The following is a 25,574-nucleotide window of genomic DNA, read 5'->3' as shown; positions in this document are numbered from 1 at the left end:
ATTCTTTATCAGATTATGGAAATTTGCTTTCATTCCTAGTAGGTTAAATGTTTTTAATCGTCACTTGGTACTGATTTTGTCAAAAATTTTTTCTGCCTCTGTGAAAATGATTATATGCCTTCCTTTTTTCTGTAATTTAGGTAATTACATGGATTGAATTTCAAATATTAATATAACCCTGAATTCCTGTAATAAATCCCATTTAGCTGTGATATATTATCCTTTTTATGTATAATGGGATTTAATTTGTTAAATTTTGTTGAGGATGGTTGCATTTATTTTCCCGAGAGAGATTGGCCTATAATTTCCCTTTCTCATAATGTCCTTGTCAGCTTTGATACCAAGAGTACTCATGTAATAACTTTTGAAGGAAAGTGGTAGAAAAAATTCCATTGAATTTTTAGAAAATGGTGCTAGAATGCTATACTTCAAAAGTTTGTTGGGAAACTTCCGTTTCTGGCTAAGATGACGTGGCTTATTTCAGAGCAACCCTACCATTAAGAACAAAACCATATAAGTATAAGCTGCCATGAAAAAAAATATATATACTATATAATGTTACTTAAAATATTCTACATATAACATTTATAGTATATATTATATAATACATGTATTTATATATAAACACATAATAAAAAATATGGTTGTTACAAAGAGCCTAGTAGGTGGTCTGAATAGTAATAAGGACATACTAAAAATTGAATCAGTGGGCTAAAAGACCAGCTGAGGGATTCCATCAGCACATACTAAAAATCACTGTGAGATGAAAATAGTCAGAATTTATAATATCTGTCTAATAGGAATTCTAGAGAGAAGAAATAGAAAGGAGATAAGAAAATATCCCTTAAATGAAGAATGACTGTATCTTTAGATCAGGGGTCAGCAGAGTGTTACTGTAAAGACCTGATAGTAAATATTTTAGGCTTTGTAGACCTTCACACTGTTTGTCCCAAGTATTCTGCTCTGTTGTTGTAACATAAAAGCAGCCATATCAGTAAATAAATGGCTACGTTCCAGTAAAATTTTATTTACAGGAATAGGAGGCAGTCTGGTTTTGCCTCAGGGCTATAGTTTGCTGATCTCTACTTGAGCTTGAAAAGGCCTGCTGAATGTCCCATCAACCTTTCTCTGTCTGGATTCATCTATTCTGGATGACTCATATAAATGGAATCATATGTGTGACTTCTAGTGTCTGGCTTGCTTCACTTAGCATATTTTTGAAGTTCATACACATTGTAGTGTGTATCAATAATCATTTCTTTTTATGGCTGAATATTCCATTGTATGGATATACCACGTGTTGTTTATCCATTCATCTGTTGGTGGACATTTGGATTGTTTCTACATTTTTCCTATTGTCAGTAGTGCTGCTGTGAGCATTTATATATAAATATTTAAGTATCTATTTCTAGTTCTTTGGGTAGATACTCAGAAGTGGAATTGCTGGACTATATGCAATTCTCTGTTTAACTTTTTGAGGAACTGCCAGACTGTTTTACACAGTTTCTGCATCATTTTACTTTCCCACCAGCAATATATGTGTTACAATTTCTCCATATTCTTTTCAACACTTGTTTTCACTCTTTATGGTGTAGCCTACCTAGGGGTAAAAAACACAGGAGTTTCTTATAGCTCTGAGTTTTCGTGTAATTTCACAGACATTGGGAGAGGTATACACAGAGTAAGAAAAAAAAATTAATGCAAAAGTTTTAAGTTAGGCACTCAGAACTGTTAGCATGTTTGTTTAACATTTATTTAAGCATTTAAATATGAGATGATGGTTGGGATGATGATTATCATCCTAAAATATACACACACTCATACATGTCTGTATTTTTTTTATTCTTTCCTTTAGCTACCTGAGAAGAAAAGGAATAATAATAAATGAAACATCTGCAGTTGTATATGCTCAATTACTTACAGGTCGTAAATATCAAATAAATCAAAATGGTGAAGTTCATCTAGAGAAACAGTGGTCAAAACAAGTTCTTCCTTTTGTTTATCAAGCTATTGTTAAGGTAAGTCTACATCAGGTCTCAATTCTGTCTTAGTGTTCGCTGTCACACTGTGAAGACTAATCAAGTTAACATGTGTTTATGAATAGAAGAGTAAGGTAGCAATGTTTAATGGAGACTGTTATTTAATATAATTTGCAAAATATTGTTTGTTTTAAAAGGAGTATTACATATTCAAGAAACTTTGTGGTTAGGAACTTGTCTTTTTTTTTTAAAGATTTTATTTATTTATTTTTAGAGAGGGAAGGGAGGGAGAGAGAGAGAGAGAGAGAGAGAGAGAGAAACATCAGTGTGCGGTTGCTGGCACCTAGGGCTATGGCCTGCAACCCAGGCATGTGCCCTGACTGGGAATCGAGCCTGCGATGCTTTGGTTCGCAGCCTATGCTCAATCCACTGAGCTACGCCAGCCAGGTCTGGAACTTGTCTTTTTAATTTATTTCTTAACTTAATCTCTAAAAGAAAAATTGCAGCCTTAACTTATACCTTTGCATTTTTAGATTTTTATTCTCCAAAAATAAAAAATGTTTGCCTTACCTAAATTAGTATATGGAAAAGGCTGTTGTGTTTGTAATCTTAGATATGGTATGGGGACAAAATTTTTTTAAAGCATGTAGTGATACTGTAATTTTGGGGAAACACTGTGGTGATTAAGAGCACAGACTTCTAAGCTGTATGATCATGGGCAAAATTCTCCAAATTTGTGTTCCTTAGTTTTGTCATCTGTAAAGTGGGACTAATATGACCTGACTTGTGTGGCTCAGTAGATTTAAGTGCTGGCCTCTGAACCAAAAGGTCTCTGGTTCAATTCCCAGCCAGGGCACATGTCTGGGTTGAAGACCAGATCCCCAGTTGGGGATGTGCAAGAGGCAACTGATCAATGTTAATCTCTTCTCCTCTCTCTAAAAATAAATAAAATATTTTAAAGAAAAATAAACTGGGGCAAATAATAGTCTCTGCCACAGAGGGTTGTCTTATGGATTAAATGAATTTAGAAATGTGATGTACCTAGAAGTTATCTGGTATATAAGCAGTCAGTAAATTTTAGTTACTAGTGTTGTTAGGTAGACAGTCTTTAAATTAGACATTTATAGATAGTAGAACCGTAATCCCACAGGAAAAAACTTGGTATGCAATCTATAGAAGTTATGATTGTGATGATATACTTTTATATTTCATTCTATATAGGACATCCGAGCTTTTGATTCCCGTTTCTCCAATATCAAAACATTGGATGACTTGTTTCCCCCAAGAAGTATGGTCTTTATGCTGGGAACCCCCTATTATGGCTGTGCTGGAGAAGTTAGTTCCTTTTATTGTTAATTAATTTTTTTCTAGTTTGAAGTTAATACAGTTCTTTAACTTCTCTTCATTTAGGTGTAAAATAAAAGGTAATACTGAAGGGGGAAAATAAGAATGAATTATTCATCTAACTAATGAACATAGTATTTGGCTATATATATTTTTAGTCTTGAGCAGGTTGGTGTTGGGCAGTGGGGAGAAAAAATAATTCAAATCCTGCTCTCTTTAGTGGTATATTGTGGTGGTATATGTAAATCAATTCTGTAGTTCTTTTAGATGTATTATTGGGTTGATGAATTTGTAAATGTGTTGATGTTTTGGGGAAGTCCAGTTCTCATGTGGAAAAAAGTACATGCAAATAGGCATGTATGCCAGTACATACACCTATTTTCTAGCTCTTTTTGCACAAAAGGATCAGAAGTAAAGACATTCTGGTAGCAGTGAACACATGTAATACCCAGACCTTGACTTGTAATGCCATGTCCTACTAAAAAGAACAGGACTTCTCAGAGAAATGGTGGGCAGCAGGGCCGGGGCAGGGTAGGTATACGATGAGCCTGAAACTTCTTGTTGTATCAGAAAGTAAGGGAGTGCTCCAAAGAATGATGGGAGCACATCACATAGTGACAGGGACCAGGTTTAAGGGGCTCCTACTGGTCAAGTCTGGGACAAATTGAGTATCAAAGTAATTAAGTACAGTAATGAATTATAAATCATTGGTAGGGGGAGATTGGAATTTATAATTACTTAGTGGTAATAAGTAAATAGTGAAGGGAAGGGCTCTTGCTTAGAGTATTATATCAAAGGTAAATGTGGGGATAATGCTGGGGGTGGAAACTATTGTTTTACAACCATTAGGATATAGATTGAATTAGGCAATAATCATTATTGGAAACTAAATCTAGAGGAAATTTTTGATCAGGAGTGGGGTATTTTCATAGCCTTGAAAGTGTTTTCCCACAAACCGTTTATTAGTTTTGAGGGCAACAAATAATTATAATTGTACAGTGAAGAAATTGAGCAACATCTTGATGCTATGTGATCAAAGTTAGTATTATGATGAGGACAGATGAAAATATTCAGTATATCATGTATCTCCAGATGTGATATTTTAAGAAGTACACATCACTTGTGCAGTATTCCAGCTCTGAGTATTATATAACCTTAAGCTAATCACAAAGAAGCATCAGAGAAGTTGAAAATAACTTTTTTTTTAAAGGCAGGGTGGAGAGGGAGGGATCAATTGCATTCTTCAAAATGTCAGTGTTGTGAAAGAGAGAGAAAAGTTCTGTATATATTCTAGATTGAAGGAAGTTAAAGAGATATGACAGTTAAATGCAATATCTGATCATAACCTGGATCCTGTAGTAGAGGAGAAAGGAGTTTTTTTTTACAAAGGACATTTTTAGGTCACCTGACAAAATAGGACTGTGGACAGTAGTTTATAGTATCAATGCAAATTTTGTACTTAATAATTATACTGTGATTATATAATAAAATATCCTTCTTAGGGAATAGACACTGAAATACTTAGGGGTAAGCAGCACAATACATGCAATGTACCCTCAAAAGGTTCGGAAAAATAATTACTTATACTTAAATGCACAGGCAGAGCATAAATGTTAACACAAGTAGAAGAAAATGTTAACAAGTAGGTTAATCTCGGTAAGTGTTATTCAGGTGTTCTTTGACCTGTTTTTGCAACTTTTTAGTAGTTTAAAATCATTTGCAAATTAAAATTTAACTTAAAAAAAGACTGGTTAACTTTTATTTGCAAATTAAAAGTTAATTTTAAAAAGACTGGTTAACAAGGTACAATGACTCAAATTTTCAGTTCAATCACATTCACTTACAAATTCCAAGAGAATTTCCACTATCCAACTTTGTTCTTTTATTGTATCTCAGAAATAATAAAATGTTCAATTAAGTAGAAAAGCCAAGTAAATAAAATGTAGTGAAACAGACTAAAACATACTGTGATTTTTTTTCCCGGCAAGGTTCAGGATTCAGGGGACGTGATTACAGAAGGTAGGATTCGTGTGGTTTTCAGCATTCCATGTGAACCCAGTCTTGATGCTTTAATACAGAACCAGCATGTGAGTACTATAGTCCATATTGTTTAATTCCAAATTGAGCTTTAAAAGTATCAGAGGGGTCCTGGCTGGTGTGGCTCAGTGGATTGAGTGCTGGCCTGTGAACCAAAGGGTGGCCGGTTTGAATCCCAGTCAGGGCACATGCCTGGGTTGAGGGCCAGGTCCCCAGTTGGGGGTGTGTGGGAGGCAATCACACATTGATGTTTTCCTCCCTCTCTTTCTTCCTCCATTCCCCCCTCTAAAACTAAATAAAATCTTAAAAAAATTAAAAATAAATATATTAGAAGGACATTTTTGCCAACTTCTTTGAATTTGTTGGAAATATTTTATTGAGTACTGATTAAAGGCTCTCAAAATTACATCTAGAATTATTTAAAAATCAGTGTAAACTTTGCTCGGAACTTCATGTAGACCTTTGAGGGAGAAATTACTGAAATCCCATTATTAATCTCTAATGGTTATTATAGGTTATTGTGTTAAAGCTTTTAAGCAGCACATTGATTAGCATGCCCTCTGGGAATAAACTTGGGTTTTTTCAGTGTTTCATAATTAAAGCCTATATTTTTAGTTACAGTGACACATAGCCTTCCTGTACAAATTAAATGTGTCTACTCAGCTAAAGACGAGCAGCCCCTTCAGGAAATTAGGAAATTTCATGTAAGGTCACAGCATCCTTCCTCAGGACCTATTTCTCCAAAGATGTTTACTGGCCTCCTTTTATTTTTCCCTGTTAAAATAAGGGGAGGATGCTGGTATCTGTTATTTTTGCTTATTGATTGGATAATTAACTTGACTAAAATTAATTCACAACAGCCAGCTATTGGTACTTTTATTTTCTCTAATGGTAAAATCTAAAGCTTATCCTGTGGGATGAATTTAAGGCATTAGGCATCAGCATACCTGTGAGGAAACTTCAGGGAAGGCAGAAAAGTTCCTGAAATCTTACCATCAGGCCTCTTTTGGAGGAAGAATCCAGAAAGCAGTCAGGAAACCAGGAGAGTGGCCCGTTAGATAAAGAAGTTGGAGTTCTGTTCTAGATGTCATTGGAAGAACTTTGATTCATTCCTTCATGCCTGCTTTTTTCTAGGAGCCTGCTCACTTCTAGTGTACAATGATGTTGCTATGTGGGCCCTTCTTCAAGATACTTTTTCTTTACATACCTTTAACTTCTGTTGAAGCCTTCCTTCTCTTCCCTAATGTTTCTCGGCTGTTTATTTTACATGTTCTAGGATATTTGTATGGTTTTAATTAATTTTGATTATACTGTAACCTAGTATTTCTCAAGAGGAGTACTATTGGTATTTTGGGCTGGACAACTATGTCCTTTATCTCGCAGGACAGTTGGCACCCTTGGCACCTAAACACTGAATTCTAGTAGCCTGTGCCGATTATTGTAACTTAATGATTATTAGAAAAGTGGTACTACCTGTGATAGAGAATACCTACCTCAATTTTTACTCTCTGTTTTGGAAAGCATACTTGATTTGTCTGTATTATTTCCAAATCTGATAAGGTTCTTGATGGAGAAACTGTGTCATATTCTTTAATAGCCTATTAATATATTTTAAGAGTATCTTTATATTCCAGATCACTAAAAATATTTGTCCATTTCGAAGTGATTGTAGACATGGTTATTAAGAAAATAATGGTGTCAGAATTAATTCCTTACCAATCTCTGAAGTTTTATATATATTGGTGATGAAATGTCCTTATATTCATATAAAATGTTTATGTAAGATATACAACTCATGTAAACATAGTACATTTATTTATATATTCATTAGTGTAAGTGGAGCACCTGAAACCCATGTGAAATAAGTGTGCATCACTCTGTACACTGTTAGAAGGGTGTGGTCACTCACCACACTCAGTGCTGGGTTTTCAGTTTGCTTCCTGGTTAGAAATTATGTGATCTGATTTTTTATAAAAAATTTACAGTCTGCATGGTTTCTTTCCTTAAGATTACATTTTATTGACTGTGTTAATTATAAACTTACACATACTTGTTACTTTCATGTGATCATAAATATTAGGAGAAACAAGTATTATTTATATCCATCTATGAAGTATACTGTTAATTTTGTTCAGTAGCAGCTATTTTGATGACATACTTATGTTTTATTGATTATAGTAATTATCAGGGCCTCATTTTGTCCCAGGTACTTTACTAAGCCCTAAGGAATATAAAAGTTAATTTTGTAAAATATAATTCTTAGCTGCAGTGTTTGCCACTTAGTATTTAGAGTAGAGTTTATTTCTTGAGACAGGTTCACAAACTGTATATTTCCTCTTCCTTTTTCCGGCCCTTGGAAATTCTATCCTTTAAGGAGGAGGAAGAGCAGAGAAATTCTGCCTACAGATCCTTTAAAAAGAAAGGGAAGTGATCACTTACTTTTGAGAATTTTTATATAGCCACAATCCAATGACTAATCTTGTCTTGGATACCTCCAAACTTCAAACATAAAGAAATAACATTGAATGATTTGTGTTTCTGTAATTGACTTTTTTGTTTTTATATTTAAAGAAATATTCTATAAAGTACAACCCAGGATATGTGTTGGCCAGTCGCCTTGGAGTGAGTGGATACCTTGTTTCAAGGTTTACAGGAAGTATTTTTATTGGAAGAGGATCTAGGAGAAAGTAAGTTTATGTTAAAGAAATTTACTTAAAAGTGGCAGAAAAAATTGAATGATAAAGATAAAATGGTTAATATTTCCATATATATTTTCTCTCATTAATTGCTGTGACTTGTCCTTAAAAATTATGCATAAAATCCTCTGATGGTAATATGTTATCTAAATGACGCATGTTATCAGTGGTTGAAAAGACAATTGTTATTTTTAGCAGCTAACAAATTGAACCTTGAAATAAGGTATCAAGGTGTGTGTGAATCTCAATAATATATTTCCCTGCATTTTCTTATTTCACTCTCCTGTCTAATTACATAATATATGTTAACTCTTAATGCTTTGTTAACTTGGATTTTGAAGCTTTTCCTCTTTTTTTTTAATTACTGCTACTTGGAAATAACCGTGGTAATTAAAATACAGAGGACAATCAAAACTGAGTTTTTCTAAGAATTGAAAGCAAAACTTTTTGTTCTTTACACAAGATGTTAAAACTTGTGTTTATGTGGTTTAAATTTAGCCCTCATGGAGACCATAAAGCAAATGTGGGTTTGAATCTCAAGTTCAACAAAAAAAATGAAGAGGTACCTGGATATACAAAGAAAGTTGGAAATGAATGGATGTATTCATCTGCCGCAGAACAGCTTCTTGCAGAGTACATAGAGAGGTAAGTGCTGAACAAGATGCTACTGGATATCCAGAAACATAGGAATGTAATAATAATTTTGCCTTACTGATAGCAATTTTAGAGGAAAAATGTTTCTTTCAGGAAAATTTGACGTGTATTACATATGAATATTTTTGGCATTGGCAGGGATTTATTTATTTTAATTAAAAAAAGTTTTTTTTAATTACAGTTGACATACAATACTATGTTAGTTTCAGATATACAACATAGTGATTAGACATTTATATAACTTTCAAAGTGATCATCCCAAAAAGTCTAGTACCCACCTGACACTATACATACTTTTACAATTAGATTGACTATATTCCCTATGTTACATTTTGTATCCTTGAGGCTATTTTCATAACTGCCAACTTGTATTTCTTCATACCTTCCCTTTTTTTATCCATACCCAAAACACCCATGTCATCTAGCAACCATCAAAACGTTCTGTGTATGTATAAGTTTATTTGTTTCGTTCATTTATGTTTTAGATTCTACATATAAGAGAAGTCATGTGGTATTTGTCTTTCTCTGTGTGACTTATGTCATTGAGCATAGTACCCTCTAGGTCCACCTATACTGTCGCAAATGGTGAGATGTCATGCTTTTTTATGGCTGAGGAATATTCCACACTGTATATGTACCACATCTTCTTTATCCATTTTCTGTCAATGGACACTTAGTTTGCTTTCATATCTTGGCTATGGAAAATAATGCTACATTGAATATAGAGGTGCCTGTGCCTTTTCAAATTAGTGTTTTGGATTTCTTCAAATACTCAGAAATGGGATTGCCAAGTCACATAATAGTTTATTTTTTGAGGAACCTCTATACTGTTTTCCATGGTGGCTTCACCAGTTTATAATCATACCACCAGTGCTCAAAAGTTCCCTTTTCTCCATTCTGACAGTTGTGAGGTGATAACTCACTGTGGTTTTAATTCACATTTCTGTGATGATTAGTGATGTGGAACAACTTTTTATGTGTTTATTGACCATTAATATGTCCTCATTGGAGAAATATCTCTTCAGCCCCTCTGTACTATTAAAAATTGGATTGTTTGGGTGTTTTTGGTGTTAAAATGTGTGAGTTCTTCATAAATTTTGCGCATTAACCCCCTAATTGTATGTATCTTGGCGAATTTCTTCCATTCAATAGGTTGTCTTTTTGTTTTGTTGATATTTTTCCTCTGTGCAAAAACTTTTTAGTTTGATGTCTCATTTGTTTATTTTTTCTTTTGTTTCCCTTCCTTGGGAGATGTACTAAAATACCCATTATGGAGGGTGATGTGAAAGATTTTACTATCTATGTTTTCCACTAGGAGTTTTATGGTATTCTGTGTTAAATTTTATTTTCTAATGCATCTCGAGTTTATTTTTCTACGTGGTGTAAAAAATGGTATGGCTTCTTTCTTTCTTTCTCTCTTTCTCTCTTTCCTCTCTTTCCTCTCTTTCCTCTTTCCTTTCTTTCCTTTCTTTTCTTTCTATTTATCTGTCCAGTGTTCTCAACACCATTTATTTAAGAGATTGTCTTTATCACACTGTATAATCTGGTCTTTTTTTGTCTTCTTTCTGAGAATGCGTAAAAAAAAAATCTTTTTCTTGTTTCAGAAACCTACCAAGTCCTCAGTTGTTATTGTTAGTAAATCCTCAATAAAGCAGCCAAAGATAGGTACTCTTTGGTTCCCAGTTTAACAAAGTGCAGATTTCTACACAATTACGAACGTACTAAAAATAATGTTGATTGGATTTGGAATTCTTATTTACTCACCTTTCCAATACCAACATCATTTTATGTTGGCAGTGTCAGGGCAGGAGCCGTTTGTTACCTTAACCATTCCCGGGACCTGGAACTCCCCATTTGCTTGGTTCCCACTCTTCTAACCCTGTTAGAAGTGCTTTTCAACCACAGCAGTCACCCAGGAGCAGGTCTAGCCAAATGACTATTGGAGCCTTTGTGTTGAGGGACCAGCAGATTGGCGTTCTGGTTTGGCACCCAGGACGGGCTGGGACTCCAGCAGCTCCTTGGCCCCTTCTCTGACTACGTGTGCAGGAACCCTGCCAGCCCACCCACTACCCCATCCCAGCACCAACCAGAAGGGACAGGTGAAAGGCCAATACTGCCCTTCAGCGCATGTGTGCTCCATGTCTTTGGGAAAGTCTTTATGTCGCAACCCAATGATACTTTTAACAGTTTCTCTTATAATTCTAGACATAAAGTATATTTGTTGTAAGCAATGATTTCAAAAAAAGGAATTGAAGTATTTGGAACCAAAGGGCGACAGAAAATGTTAGAAGATACAAAGTTTCACAATTGCTATATTATTTTGAGCAAATTATTAGTTTTTTACACATGAGGTAAGAATGTCAAGGATGAATCAAGGTTGCTGCGAGCAGCAGGGAAGCAGAATGGTTGGCTTAGGTTCTAAATTGGGGTGCAGGGAAGGTATCTGGAAAGATTTGTGAGTAAATAAAACTACAGAAAGTCCCTGCCTCAAAGGAGGGAGCACTATCTTAGATTAAGGAGTTTAAAGCAGTGCCTCTCAAACTGCAGTAGGATTTCACAGTTGTGCTTCCTCACATGTGGTTCCTGGGTTGCTGGGGTGGAGATGAAGAAGTGAGGATTGAGAAAATTGTGTAGTAGTTCTACAGACTAATTGCATGATTATTGACCTTAATAAAACATTTGGGATTTTATTTTATATGCATTTTCCCCTAGAGAGTTGTTTTAATTGTCTTTAGAAAATGAAAAAAAAACTCAACTACAGTTCACATTCTGTATTCTAGACATAAAGTATATTTAGACATTTATGTAACTTCTGAAGTGATCCCCTTGATTAAGTCTAGAACTCACCTAACATGGTACACAGTTATTGCAATATTATTGACTACATTCCCTGTGCTGTACTTTATAGCCCTATGACTATTTTTTAACTACTAATTTGTAGTTCTTAATCCCATCACCTTTTATCCAGCCTCCCAAGTCCCCTCCCATGTGGCAACCATCATTTTGTTCTCAATGCCTATAAGTTTGTTTCTGTTTTCTTAGTTCATTTATTTTACTTTTTAATTAAAATATTTTTGCTGTATTTTTTTCCAGTACCTCTCCTCCCCTATGTGACCCCCCAAAAATCACTGTGGTCCGTGTCCATGAGCCCTTTTTCCTTTTTGCTTGATCCCTCCATCTCTAACCTCCCTGCTCCTCCTCACTGTCATCCTGCTCTCTGTCTGTGAGTCTGCATGTATTTTCCTTGTGAGTTCAGTTTGTTCATTAGATTCCACATATGAGTGAAATCATATGGCATTTGGCTTTCTCTGTCTGACTTACTTGCATAAAACCACCTAGGTTCATCAGTGCTGTTGCAAATGGTAAGAGTTTGTTCTTTTTTATGGCTGAGTAATATTCCACTGTGTATGTATGTGTATCAAACACACATACACCCCCCCACAGCTTTTTATCCACTCATCTATTGATGGGCACTTGGGTTTCATCCATATCTTGGCAATTCTAAGTAATGCTGCAATGAATATAGGAATTAATTTATATTTTCAAAATAGTGTTTAGGGTTGCTTTGCATAAATACCCAGAAGTGGGATTTCTGGATCTTATAGTTGTTTGGTTTTTTAATTTTCTGGCCATTACTCCATACTGTTTTCCATCGTGTCATACCAATTTGCAATCTCCAAGTCCTTGCCAACACTGGTTGTTGGTTTATTGAGGATAGCCATTCTGACAGGTGTGAGGCGATATCTCATTTTAGTTTTAATTTGCATTTCTCTGATGGTAGTGACATTGAGCATCTTTTCACATATCTGTATATCTTCTTTGGAGAAATGTGTATTTGGGTTCTCTGCCAATTTTTAAATCAGATTGTTTCTCTTTTTGGTGTTAAGTTGTGTAGGTTCCTTAAATATTTTGGATGTTAACTCCTACCATCGGTGAATATCTTCTCCTCTTTAGTTGGTTCTCTTTTTGTTTTGTTGATAGTTTCCTTTGCAAAGATTGATGTAATTTGTTTATTTGTTTTTTTGTTTCTGTTTCCTTTGCCTGAGGAGACATATTTATTTGTTTTTGTTTCCTTTGCCTGAGGAGACATATTAAAAAAATATTACTAAGAACTGTGTCAGAGAGTTTTTGCTTATGGTTTCTTCTAGGAGTTTTATACTTTCATTTCTTACATTTAAATCTTTAGTCCATTTTGAGTTTATTTTTGTATCTGGTGTAAGAAAATGGTGTAGTTTCAGTTTTTGCATGCATCTGTCCTGTTTTCCTAACACTGTTTTTTGAAGAGACTGTTTTTATCCCATTGTATATTCTTGCCTTGTTTGTCTTAGATTTATTGACCATATAGGCCTGGGTTTATTCCTGGGTTATCTATTCTACTCCATTGGCCTATGTGTCTGTTTTTATGCCAGTATCATGCTGTTTTGATGACTATAACCTTATAGCATAGTTTCATATCAGGTAGTGTGATACCTTCAACTTTGTTCTTCTTTCTCAAGATTGCTTTGGCTATTCTTGGTGTTTTGTGGTTTTATATAAATTTTACAATTATTTGTTATAGTTCTGTGAAAAATGCCATTGGTGTTTTATTGGGAATTGCACTGATTCTGTAGATAGCTTTGGGTAGTATGGACATTTTAATAATGTTAATTCTTCCAGTGCATGACCATGGTATATGCTTACATTTATTTCTATGTTTAGCTTCTTTCTTCAGTGCCATCGTTTTTAAGAACAGGTTTTTTACCTCCTTGGTTAAATATATTTCTAAGTATTTTATTTTCTGATGCACTTGTAAATGGGATTTTCTTAATTTCACTTATTCATTATTGGAATATAAAAATACAACCATTTCTGAATATTAATTTTGTATTCTGCTAACTTGCCAAATTCATTTATCAGTTCTAATAGTTTTTTTGGTAGAACCTTTAGTATTCTGTACATATAATATTATGTCTTCTGCAAATAATGAGAGTTTTTACTTATGTTGAATAGAAGCTGTGACAGTTGACAACATTTTATTGTTCCTTATCATAAGAAAAACTGTTTAACCTCTTCCTCATTGAGTATGTGGTTAGCTGTGGTTTGTCATATATGGCCTTAGTTATGTTGAAATATGTTTTCCGAACCAAAGACACTGAAATAGAGGACAGGCTGATGGTGACCAGAGGGGAGAGAAGAGGGAATTTAAGGGGACAGTGGGAAGGGTTCACAGGAACAAACTTAAAGGACACATGGTCATAGACTAAGGGGAGGGTGGTAATGGGAGGGAAGTGGGGAGGGTGGGAGGGGGGGACTGGATTGGGAGTAAAAAGGAGAAAACTGTAGTTGAACAATGATTAAAAAAATAATAATTAAAAAAAAAAGAAAGAAATGCACTTTGGATCAGACCTGGAAAAAAAAAAGAAATATGTTTTCTGTATTCCCACTTTGTTGAGAGTTGTTCTTATAAATGGATGGTGGGTTTTGTCAAATCTTTTTCTTCATCTATTGATAGGATCATGTAATTTTTATCCTTCATTTTGTTTTTGTGATATATCAAATTAATTGATTTGCACATCTTGGGTCATCCCTGCATTCCAGAAATCCCATTTGATTTGTGGTGTATAACATGATCTTTTTAATGTATTGCTGAATCTGTTTTGCTGATAAATTGTGTTGAGACTTTTTGTATTTATGTTCATCAGGGATACTGGCCTATAATCTTTTTTTCTAGTGTCTTTGTGTAGTTTTGAAATGAGGGTAATACTGTAAAATGAGCTTCTCCCCTCTTCAATTTTGAATAATTTGAGTAGGATAGATGTTAAATTTTTTCTGAATGTTTGGTAAAACTTGCCTGTGAAGCCATCAGTTTAGGACTTTTGTTTCTTGGAAGTTTTTTTATTACTGACTCGATTTCATAGGTCATGCATGGTCTGTTTGGATTTTCTGGTTCGTCTTGCTATAGTCTTGGAAGATTGTATATTTCCAGGAATTTATTTATTTTTTCCAGGTTTGTTGGCGTATAACTGTTTATAGTGTTTTCCTATAATCCTTTGTATATGATGTCAGTTGTTACTTCTTTTTTTTTTTCCATTTCTCATATTATTTGGGTCTACTCTCTTGGTTTTCATGACTCTGGTGAAAGTGTTACCAGTCTTCTTCATGTCTACAAAAAACCAGCTGTTGGTTTATCTTTCATATTGTTTTTAAACACAAGTTTGTTTATTCCTGCTCTGATCTTTATTATTTTTTCTTCTGCTTACTTTGTGCTTTATCTGTTTGTTCTTTTCTGGTTCCTTTAGGTATAAGGTTAGATTGTGTATTTGTGATTTTTTTTATTTTGAAATAGGCACGTATTGTAATGAATTTCTGTCTTCAGCTGCTTTGAGTGTGACCTGTAGATTTTTGGCTTGTTGTATTTTTATTACCATTCCTCTCATGATATTTTTTATGTTTTCTTTGATTCCATTGTTAACCCAGTGATTGTTTTATAGCATGTTATTTAGTCTCTATATGTGTGTATTTTCAGTTTTCTTGTAATTAATTTCTAGTTTTATACCACCATGATTAAAAAAATGCTTGCTATAATTTAATTCTTAAATTTACTGAGACTTTTATTGTGATCTAACATGTGATGTATTCTGGAAAATATTCCATGTGTGTTTGAAAAAAATAGGTATTCTGCTACTTTGGGTTGAAATATTCTATAAGTATCAGTCAAGTCCATCTGGTCTAATTTGCCATTTATGGCAACTGTTTCCTTGTTGATTTTCTGTCTGGGTGATATATCCATCGATGTCAGTGGGCTGTTTAAGGCCCCTAATGTGACTTTATTGATTATCTCTCCCTTTATATCCATCAATATTTGCTTTATATATTTGCTTACTAGTATGTTGGGTACAGAAATGTTGCAGGGATTATATCCTGTTGGATTGATCCCTTTGTCATTATGAAATGTCATTCTCTTTCTCTTGATACAGACTTTTTTAAAAAGTGTACCGTATTTTTTGGACTATAAGGTGCAACATCTGCGTGCCCCCCCCCCCCCAATTTGGAAGGAATAATGGTTGTTAATGCTGCTGTTGAATTCTCTTTACATATACATTGGTGAAATCTTATATTATATTATTAAATATTTTACCACATTTTTTGCTTTCAAATTTTTTTTTCCTATTTTTCTCCTCTAAAACCTAGGTGCATCTTATGGTCCTAAAAATGGTATACTGGACAAATACCCATAGTTTTTGGACCATAAGACACACCTAGGTTTTAGAGGAGGAAAATAGAAAAAAATTTTTTTGAAGCAAAAAATGTGGTAAAATACTTAATTTGTGACCCCGCTCCACTGATCCCCCCCTGCAGAAAGCAAGGTAAGCTACATTCGGACTATAAGATATACACCCCTTTTCCTCCCAAATTTGGGGGGGAAGTTCATCTTCTAGTCCAAAAAATACAGTGAGTATTACTACCACTAGCTTTGTTTTTTATTCCCATTTGCATGGAATATCTTCTTTCATTCCTTTACTTTTATTCTGTGTATGTCTTTCAATTTGAAGTGGGTCTCTTGTAGACATTTTTTTTTATTCACCCTATGTCTTTTGATGCATTTAATCCATTTACATTTAAAGTGATTATTGATAGATAATGCAGTTATTGCCACTTTATTGTTTGTATTTTTATTGGTCTCCTTTTTTTAATCTTCACATGAGGTTATGTTTATTGACCCTTCAGAGTGAGAGAAAGTAAGAGAGGGAGGAGGAGAGAGAGACAGAGACAGAAACAGAGAAACAGAGAGAAACATGGATTGGTTGCCTCCCATACACACCCTGATTGGGAATCAGACCCACAAACTATGTATGTGCCCTGACCAGAAATTGAACCCACAGCCTTTTAGTGTGTGGGATAAGCCTCCAACCAGCTGAGCAGCTGAGCCACCCTGTGAGGGCTGGGATTTTTTTATAATTTTTAAAAATATGTTTATTGCTTTTAGAGAGAGAGAAGCATCAGTTGGTTGCCTCTCATACACACCCCAACTGGAGATTGAACCCACAACCTAGGCATGTGCCCTGACCGGGAATCAAATTCCCAACCTTCCGGTGCACGGACAATGCTCTAATCAACTATGCCACACTGGCTAGAGCAGTTGTTGTTGTTGTTGTTGTTGTTGTTGTTGTTGTTGTTGTTGTTGTTTAAAGAACTCTTTTTAACATTTTTGTGATACTGGTTTTGTGGTGGTGAACTCCTCTTTTCTGGGAAGCTCTTTATCTGCCCTTCAATTCTAAATGGTAGTCTTTCTGTGTAGAGTAATCTTGCTTACGTGCTTGCTTTTCATCACTTTCATCCCTTGTGGCCTGCAAAGTTTCTGTTGAGAAATTATCTGACTGTCTTATGGGAGCTCCTTTGTAATAACTAGCTGCTTTTAAGATTTTTCTCTGCCCATAACCTTTGGCATTTTAGCTATGATTTGTCTTCATGTAGGTCTCTTTTAGTTCATCTTGTTTGGGACTCCCTGTGCTTCCTGGACTTCTATGTCTTTTTTTCTTCACCAGGTTAGAGAAGTTTTGGTCATTTTTCTTTAAATAGGTTTACATTCCCTTATGCTTTCTCTTCTCCTTCTGGTTTCCATACAGTGTGAGTGTGCTTTATATTGTTCCCAAGTTCCCTTAAACTATCCTTGTGGGGTTTTTTTTTTCCTGCTTTGTCTCCTGATGTATGTTTTCTGAACCTTGTCTTTCAAATTGCTGATTGGATCCTTTGCTTTGTCTAATCTGTAGTTGATTCCATCTAATGTATGCTTATTTCAGTTATTGTAGTCTTCATTTCAGACTGGTTCTTTTTTAAGTTTCATATCCTTTGTTAAAGTTCTCACTGATTTCATCTGCTCTCCTAAGTTCATTGTCCATCCTTATAACAAGTGTTTTGAACCCTGCTTATCTCCATTCCATTTAGTTCTTTTTCTGGAGTTTTGTCTGGTTCTTTATTTGGACCTTGTTTCTTTGTTTCCTCATTTTGGCTGCTTCCCTGTGCTTGTTTCTGTATATGAATTAGATATTCTACATCTCCTGGTCTTGGGAGAGGGACCTTATTAGTAGGCATCCCGTGGGGCCCAGTAGTGCAGTCTTCATCATCACCCTAGCTCCATGCACCAGGGGAGTACCTAGTATACTCTTTGAACGTGTCATTTGTAGAGGTGATTAGGTGATGCTCTGGCGTGTTCTGAAGCCAGCTAACAAATGTATTGGTTCTGGGGCCTCTTGGGAAGTGCTGTGGTGCTGGCCAAGGCCAGCTGATTTTGTGTTACTGGAGCTGAAAAAGATTCTAGCCTGCTGCGAATCGTGGGGGAGGGGTCTCAGGGAATCACCAGGGGAGGGGCCAGCTACATTACCCAAGTCCATGGTTGTTCAGATTTGGTGCCTTCCTGCTGCCTGGGTGGGCATATGGCTCAACAAAGGAACAGTGGTTCCTGTGAGCGCTTGAGCCTGTGCCTTTGGGCTGGGTGAGGGGACGGCTCAGCAAAGGTCCAATGGCATCTGCCAGCACTTGTGTCTGGGAGAGAGCTGTTGGGACCAGAGAATTCAGTTCCTTTCTGTATGTCCCTTGCACCCTTTGAGCTGTTGCCGCAGTGCTGGAGCTCAGAGCAAAGCCATTAGCCAATAAGTCTGTGTGTGGGCCCTTTAAGAGAAATGCCTTGGACTCCAGAAGCCCTCCCTCTCAGTCAGCCACTACCTCTGCTCCTTTTCACAGCCAGAAGTTATGGGGACTACCCTTTCTGGCACTTGGTCCTGATCTGCAAGCCCAGTTTGGGGCTGGGACCTCTCACTCCTTAGGGAGGACTTCTGTGGCTGATACCCTCTGGGTTTTTATCAGCCACATGTGGGTGTGGAACCAGCTCATTCTGTGTCTCCACTCCTCCTACCAGTCTCCTCGTGGCTTCTTCATATCCTTAGTTATACAACTTCTGTAGCTGGTCTTTAGGCAATTCTCATTGTTGATTGTTCTACATTTAGTTGTAATTTTTCAGTTGTCATGGGAGGAGATGAACACAGTATTTACCTAATTCACTATCTTGACTAGAAGCACATATGTAAACTTAATTTTGTGTCATGGAGCTCCTTAGCCATAGGCTAAAATAGAGTGGAAAAGTACTGTACTTATGTCATTTTAAATGAAAAAGGATGATGAGATTTGCCCTCTTTTTAATTAAGATTTTCCTAACTTGCTATCATCAATTATTCATTACTCAGCATGTCTGTGTGAGGGCTAAGAGGATTGATTTGGACAAGTAGAACAACTGTTGGCATGCTAGATTTCCCTGAGTCTCAAAATTTCAGCCAGACAGTAGATTACTCTCCTGGAATTGAATTTTATTGCTGAAATGGTCTAAGAAATCACAAATCTCAATTCCTTGTTATAAAAATGAGAAAACTCAGTATCAAGGTTAACTAAGTTACTCAAGGACAAAGATTTTTAGGACATATCTTTACTTCTGATGCACAGTTGAATATTCTGTTATTCCACTGGTTTCTAATGTCATATTTGAGGGCACCTGTAGCAGTTTCTTATGGGTGCCACCGCAGTGCACCACTAAGAAAGAACAGAAATTTATCATCTCACAGGAAATCAGAAGTTCAGAATCAAAATATTGGCAGTGCCATGCTTCCTCCAAAGGTGCTAGGGCAGGAACTGTTGCATGCCTCCTTCCTAGCTTCTCACTGCCTCTTATATTAATTTCTTAACTCGTAGATGAGTCACCCTAGTCCTCCTTCACGTGGGGTACTCCCTGTGTGTCTTCACATCAGCTTCCTCTGTGCATGACTGTCTCTGTGTCCATATCTCTCCCTTTTACAAGACACTAGTCATGTTACACCAGGCTGCACCTTAATGGCCTCATTTTAATTTGATTACCCCCTGTAAAAACCCTGTTTTCAAATAGAGTCATATTCAGAGGTACTAGGAGTTGGGACTTAAATATATGTGTTTTTTTGTGGGGAAAGGTGGACACAGTTCAATCTCATTACCATCTGAAAATTTTGATTGTTTTTTCTGTTGACTTTTGTATTTCTTTAAAATGTGATTTTCAGACTATTTTTTCTTGATTTTTCAACTTCACATATGCATTGAATTTCTACCATGAAAGATTAAGCAAGCTTTAGCTCTCTTCTACTGCCCCTACTGCCTATTCCTCCACCTCCCTGTACTCACATACATATTTTCCTACTCGCTATAGTTTTATCACAGTTTTTATTTAAATGTGTATTTAAAGTTTACTTGATTAAGATAATGTAAATTGTCACAGCTGGACTGTGTTAGGGTATTATAATTCCATTTCCTTTCTAATATATGTTTGTTTTCTCTGTCTTGTTTATCCATTTGTTCACATAACTAATCAAGCCATAAACTCTGCCATCACTGGAAAATTTAATATATTCATACAGATCAGGGGATCTCTTGGTTTCATTTTCTTCTTGTAGACATTGTTCTAAAACCTTCTCCCTTCTTTCCTCAGTGTCAGCTGACTGCTCTCTAGGGCTGTCGTCGTTCAGCCCTCAGTTTAGAGTTTGCCTTTACTGCCACTCTAGGAGCTGCCTTCATTTTTCCTGTATAGGGGATTCCTTTATGTCGTGGCTTTCATGTCTTCCTCTCTCTGACTTATAGTCCTTTTTCATGTAGCGCTTAACTCCAGGAGCTTGCTGAGAAAGCTTTCATGTCTGGAAGTGTCTTTATTCTTCCCTGATACTTGACAGCTTGCCTGGATGTAGAATCCTAATTGGAGATTATTTTCCCTCAATATTTGAAAAGCACTGCTCTGTTCTCTGCCTCCTTTGCTCATGAGGAGCTCTGTGCTATTTTGATTCTGAATGTTTGTGTGTGATCTAGTTTCATATCCCAAAATCTTTTTTTAAATTTTTCCTTTACAGTGCTGTTTAATAATGTGTGCCTTAGTATGGATCTTTTTTCTTTCCTTTTGCTGTTCATTACTTTCAGACTTGAAACTCATACCCTTCTATTCTGAGAAAGTTTCTTATATTATTTGTGTGGTAATTTTCTCCTCACCATTGTTTCCATTCTCTCTTTCTGGAACTCCAGATGGTAGATAGACCTTCTGGATTGTCCTGATTTCCTTATCTCTTCTCATCCATTCTTTATATTGTATTACCATACTTCTCTTCTACTCCATGGAAGAGTTCCTCATCTTCATCTTAAATCATTTTTAATATTTCTATGTAACTTAATCATTTTTTACTTAAAAGTGTTCACTTATTCTTTGGTAACCTTTTTTTAAAATGTCCCGTTCTTACAATTAGTGAAATGCCTTCTTTTATTTTTCTGAAGATAGCATTTCTAGATTTTCTTCTATTCTCTGCATTTTCTGTTTTCTCCAAATTGCTTTTTGTTTGTTTGATTTGATTTTTCCTTTCATACTAAAGGGTTTTTTTTGTGTTTGTTTTTATTTATCTGGTGGTTCTTAGGTGTCCAGTCATGTTTGAGAGGAAGGCACTAAAAAGCTGATTAGACATTTGCTATGGTTTGGCAGGGCTTGTCAGGTGAGCCTTGGCTATTTCTGCAGAGGGCGTCCAAATACCACTACCTATGAGGTCTGTCTAGGATGTATCCAGCAATGTACTATGAAAAATAGAGACATTTATTTTAGAAGATACAAGAAACATCATACATAGGACAATGACACCTCAGTCCTCTTCAGTGTAGGCATCTTGGAACCTCACACAGTTCTCCCAATCACCATCAGCTGCCCTGTTGTATTTACCCGAATCTCATCAACAGTTTGAAATCTCTTTCCTGTCAAAGGTGATTTTAGTTTTGGGAAAAGCCAGAATTCACAGGGTGCTAAATCTGAGCTGTAGGGGGACTGAGTCACCTGGGTGATTTGATGCTTCTCCAAAAAACTGCACGAGACCTAATGCATGAGCAGGTGCATTGTTGTGATGAGCTGCCAATCACCAGCACCCTTCTGAATCATCTGAATAGTTTTTGTGGAGAAACGTTCACTTAATGCAAAATTTGATGCAGGTTCGTTGCTCTACCTGCTCACTCATTTTGAAGCAAAAGTCACATGGTACACATATACTCACTCATCAGGCATATACCACTCCACTGACTAGTACAGTGAAGTTGTCATTGTTCACACATGTGCATTCCAGTCTACTGTCCTTGGCTGCCAGTTTACATTGATGTCACACAAACATTAATGGCTGGACTTTTTCTGGACAGACTTCATATATGTATCTTTCCTTTGAGACTGGCTAGTTTTCCCAGAGAAGTATGCTGCAGCCTTTTTCTTAGAGGAAAATTGTGGAGAACAAAACTGACTTCCACTGTTTTGGAAATTAACCAGACAAAAGGGGTCTTATTACGAAGTGGATACTGTGACACCCGCCCACACCCAACCCCAGATCTCCTGTAGGACTAAAGGACCTTTGACAACAAGAATATGCTGTTGTCTATAACACCCTTTAGTTGTGAGCTCTCTTCAGGAATAGCCTAGTGGAAGAGAACCACCTCAAATAAAGTTATATCCCTGTCCCACAATAACCATAGGTTCAGTGCCTGATCAACAAGTAGGTATAAAAGCCTAGCCAATATGATTGCTCCAGTTCAGGACAAGTCTCAGTGGCCATCCCAGTTTCAGATCTCCGTGGGACTGGCCAAGGAATTCTTTAAAAATAAATCACAGCCCAGCTTCTTCCTGTGCACAGTTCTGCTTGCTTCCTTTTTTCCTTCCCTTGCACAGGTGTTGATTCCACAGAACTTGCTAATAAATTTCCTGTGTGGTTATTTCCATCTCAGAGTCTGCTTCCTAAAGATGTTAGACTTCCTAGCCTGCTTTCTAGTGACACACTATATAGTCATTATGCTTTCATTAATCCTCTGTTTTCAGTGTGGCACCCATCCTCTCCTCTTCACACCCTGCCCACCACCCATCTAGCTGTGCCTGATATACCCAAGGCTGGAGCAGCCCTGCATATCTGTTAACCTCTCTCATGAATATAAACTACAGCTCTTATGCTGAGACAGAAGCTGATTAATCACATGACTAATTATATAGAATTTTCAACTGAAAGCCTGTTAAATTTCACCCCATACTATATCATTAAAATGTACCTGGGACACATAATTCCTGAGCTTTTGCAAACTCCCACAGTTCAAATCAACTTGTTTCTTGTTAACTTCCCACACTGGTGGCTTAGGGTGCAGTTTATTTCTGTCTGTCATATCAGTTCAGGCTTATCCATCCTGTTTTCAGTTTCTAGTATTTTGTTAACTCATATGTGCTCTCAGATTCTGTTTCTCTCCTCATCTGTCTTTGTAGGTCTGTGCCTTTGTTTGCTTTACTGTGCTTACAGTGAGGCTGGGACAGAAGAGAAACATGTGTTCAGTCTGCTCTGTGCGTTTGCAAGTCCTGCACTATGAAGGACGTAGTGGAGTTTTGAGGAATATTAGAAGAAACTTTTAATATATTTTAATTTACTGTATTTTGGAATGTTCCAGCTGTGTTGTAAAAATTGGAAAAAACCTGTAGATATTATTTCTGTCCATTAACCAACATTTACCATTATGATCTAAGGGAGATCGAGTCAGCAATTGAAGTTTATATATCATTGAAGTTTATTACAGTTTATAAATTAAATAATTTCTTCTTCAGCTACTGAGAGGTTTTTAAGGACCTATAAATACTTTCAGATGTTTTAGTCTGTACCCCTTATTCATACTCTGTATTATAATCAGTCCTCAATATATTTTATATGTCCACTTAAGATCCAAAATTATTTGATAGGAAGTTTATATGAAGTTAGCCATATATATATTTGGTTTTTAAACAGTATTTTTGTTTGTTTGTTTGGCTAGAGCTCCAGAACTATTTAGTTATATAGCCAAAAATAGCCAAGAGGATGTGTTCTATGAAGATGATATTTGGCCTGGAGAAAATGAGAATGGGTAAGCAGAATTTGTGGTACTTATTGCCTCATAGTTCAACTGAGTCACTCCAGTGAAAGGTACAGTAATAGTTTATCAAGAATTGACATTACTTTTGAGGAGAGGGTTTTGTATTGTTTTGTTTTTTGTTTTAAGATATTAATACATTTTTAATTTCATTTATATTAAAGTACTTTAAATTAATTTTGTGATTTCTAGAAAATTACTGAGAACATGTTCATGTTAATATTAGATTTAAAATTAGTCTCAAGTATGGTGATTAATTATTAATTATGTATTTGATATCTTTTATAGTTTATAGCCTTGAGAAGGTTTATATCAGGTGTTTTATATAAGTCCTCACCAAGTTTTAATAAATATGAAACAATTACTGTTTTTAATGCAGTGCTGAGAAAATTCAAGAAATTATTACTTGGCTAAAGGGGCATCCTGTCAGTACTTTGTCTCGTTCTTCTTGTGATTTACAAATTCTGGATGCAGCTATTGTTGAGAAAATTGAGGAAGAAGTCGAAAAGCACAAGGTACTAAATTTTAATATCTAAGATATTAATGAGATTTGAAGTTAAAAGAACTAAATATTGTTGTACAAATAACTTATTTGTGTTTCAACCAAATAAAACATACTCAGTGGTTTCTAATTTATGTAAAATAGTCCTAAAATTTTTTAAAAAGTTCCAGCCATTTCCAGTAGCCATGAGTAAGTTTAGATGAATAAATGTAAATGCACTTTAATTTACAAAAGCCATAGCATTTAAGTTTTATGTGCTTGTACTGTTTCTAATTTTAGGAATTAATATTTTGTGATTTTAGTCAAAATAGAAAGTTTGTGATTGAGAGGTAAGGTTAATCCCTATTCCTTCTATTCTAAGTTCTTTAAAGACATAGTTCATGTTTTTACAGAACTTAAATTTTTTTTTAACTTTACAGAATTAGTTCTCAGTGTACTTTCCCACTTACAAATTCATTCGTTTACTAAATATTTTTGTGTAGGCTTAATTATTTCAACTATTTTGATTTTCTACCTTGTTGTAATAGAAAATGAATTGATTATATATTCTTTAACTTCTGATTTTATTTTTCGCACATTCGCCTTTTCATGAAAATGACGAGCCGACCTGCATGGCTCAGTTGTTTGAGTGTCCTTCTGCAAAGCAAAAGGTCACCACTTCAGTTCGCAGTCAGGGCACATGCCTGGGTTACAGGCTCCCTGGTTAGGGAGTGTGCGAGAGATGTTTCTCTTACACATCGAAAGTTCTCTCGCTCTCTTTCTTCCTCCATTCCCCTCTCCAAACATAAATAAATAAAGTCTTTAAAAAAATAAATAAAAAAGAAAAATGAGGAATCCTTCTTTAAAAAAAAACTGGTTTTGCTTTGCTAACACAGTGCTCTAATAGCAGAGTAAGTTAAGAACTGGACTCTGAAGCCATCTTTGCCATCCCTCTTTCCACGCTTATAACCTTAGGCAAGATACCTAGCCTTTCTTAGCTTTGTATCCTCTTCAGTAAAATGAGGATAAAACCGTACCTACCTCATAAGGTCATCAAAAGGATTAATTGAGTTGATGCATGTAAACTCCTTCTAATAATGCCTAGCTATTTTGGGTATTATTATTATTATTATTATTATTATTCTCTATCACATACTCAAGAACTGTGAATACAGTCTGGGAAATCACCACTAGAGGACTATTTCTTCAGGTAAAAATACAAGGCTCAGAGCCAAGAGTTTGATTTTTTTGAAGGGCCATTGATACTCAGCTGAGGATAGTAAGCCTTCATTTCTCTTTTGCCTTTCTTTTTAATTTTCTTCCACTGTACAGTAAAATATGTTTGTCAGGCATTTGTTTTTAAAATGTGTTTTCTACTTAACAAGTTTATAACTTTAAGTCACCAAATTTTACTTTAACCCATTTGGATGCAGAGCTTTCTATAAA

At 35.6% G+C, this 25,574-nt stretch overlaps 1 protein-coding gene across 3 annotated transcripts in view; it reads left to right on the top strand.

The window, feature by feature from the left end:
• Window positions 1-25,574, top strand: part of XRN1 (5'-3' exoribonuclease 1) — a 161,142-nt gene that overhangs the window by 77,134 nt on the left and 58,434 nt on the right. For all 3 annotated transcript variants that reach the window (XM_045851055.1, XM_045851056.1, XM_045851057.1), the window contains exons 21-27: window positions 1,856-2,018; window positions 3,201-3,314; window positions 5,312-5,410; window positions 7,932-8,047; window positions 8,555-8,701; window positions 23,552-23,641; window positions 24,027-24,162. In XM_045851055.1, coding sequence (XP_045707011.1) covers window positions 1,856-2,018; window positions 3,201-3,314; window positions 5,312-5,410; window positions 7,932-8,047; window positions 8,555-8,701; window positions 23,552-23,641; window positions 24,027-24,162 — 865 coding nt within the window. The remainder of the gene's footprint in view (window positions 1-1,855; window positions 2,019-3,200; window positions 3,315-5,311; window positions 5,411-7,931; window positions 8,048-8,554; window positions 8,702-23,551; window positions 23,642-24,026; window positions 24,163-25,574) is intronic.

This window comes from Phyllostomus hastatus, unplaced genomic scaffold, assembly GCF_019186645.2.
Source record: "Phyllostomus hastatus isolate PE091 unplaced genomic scaffold, TTU_PhHast_1.1 phas_contig_86, whole genome shotgun sequence".
In the NCBI taxonomy this organism is placed as follows: domain Eukaryota; kingdom Metazoa; phylum Chordata; class Mammalia; order Chiroptera; family Phyllostomidae; genus Phyllostomus; species Phyllostomus hastatus.
Note: the sequence above shows the minus strand (reverse complement) of the source record. Positions and strands in the feature narration are given on the sequence as shown.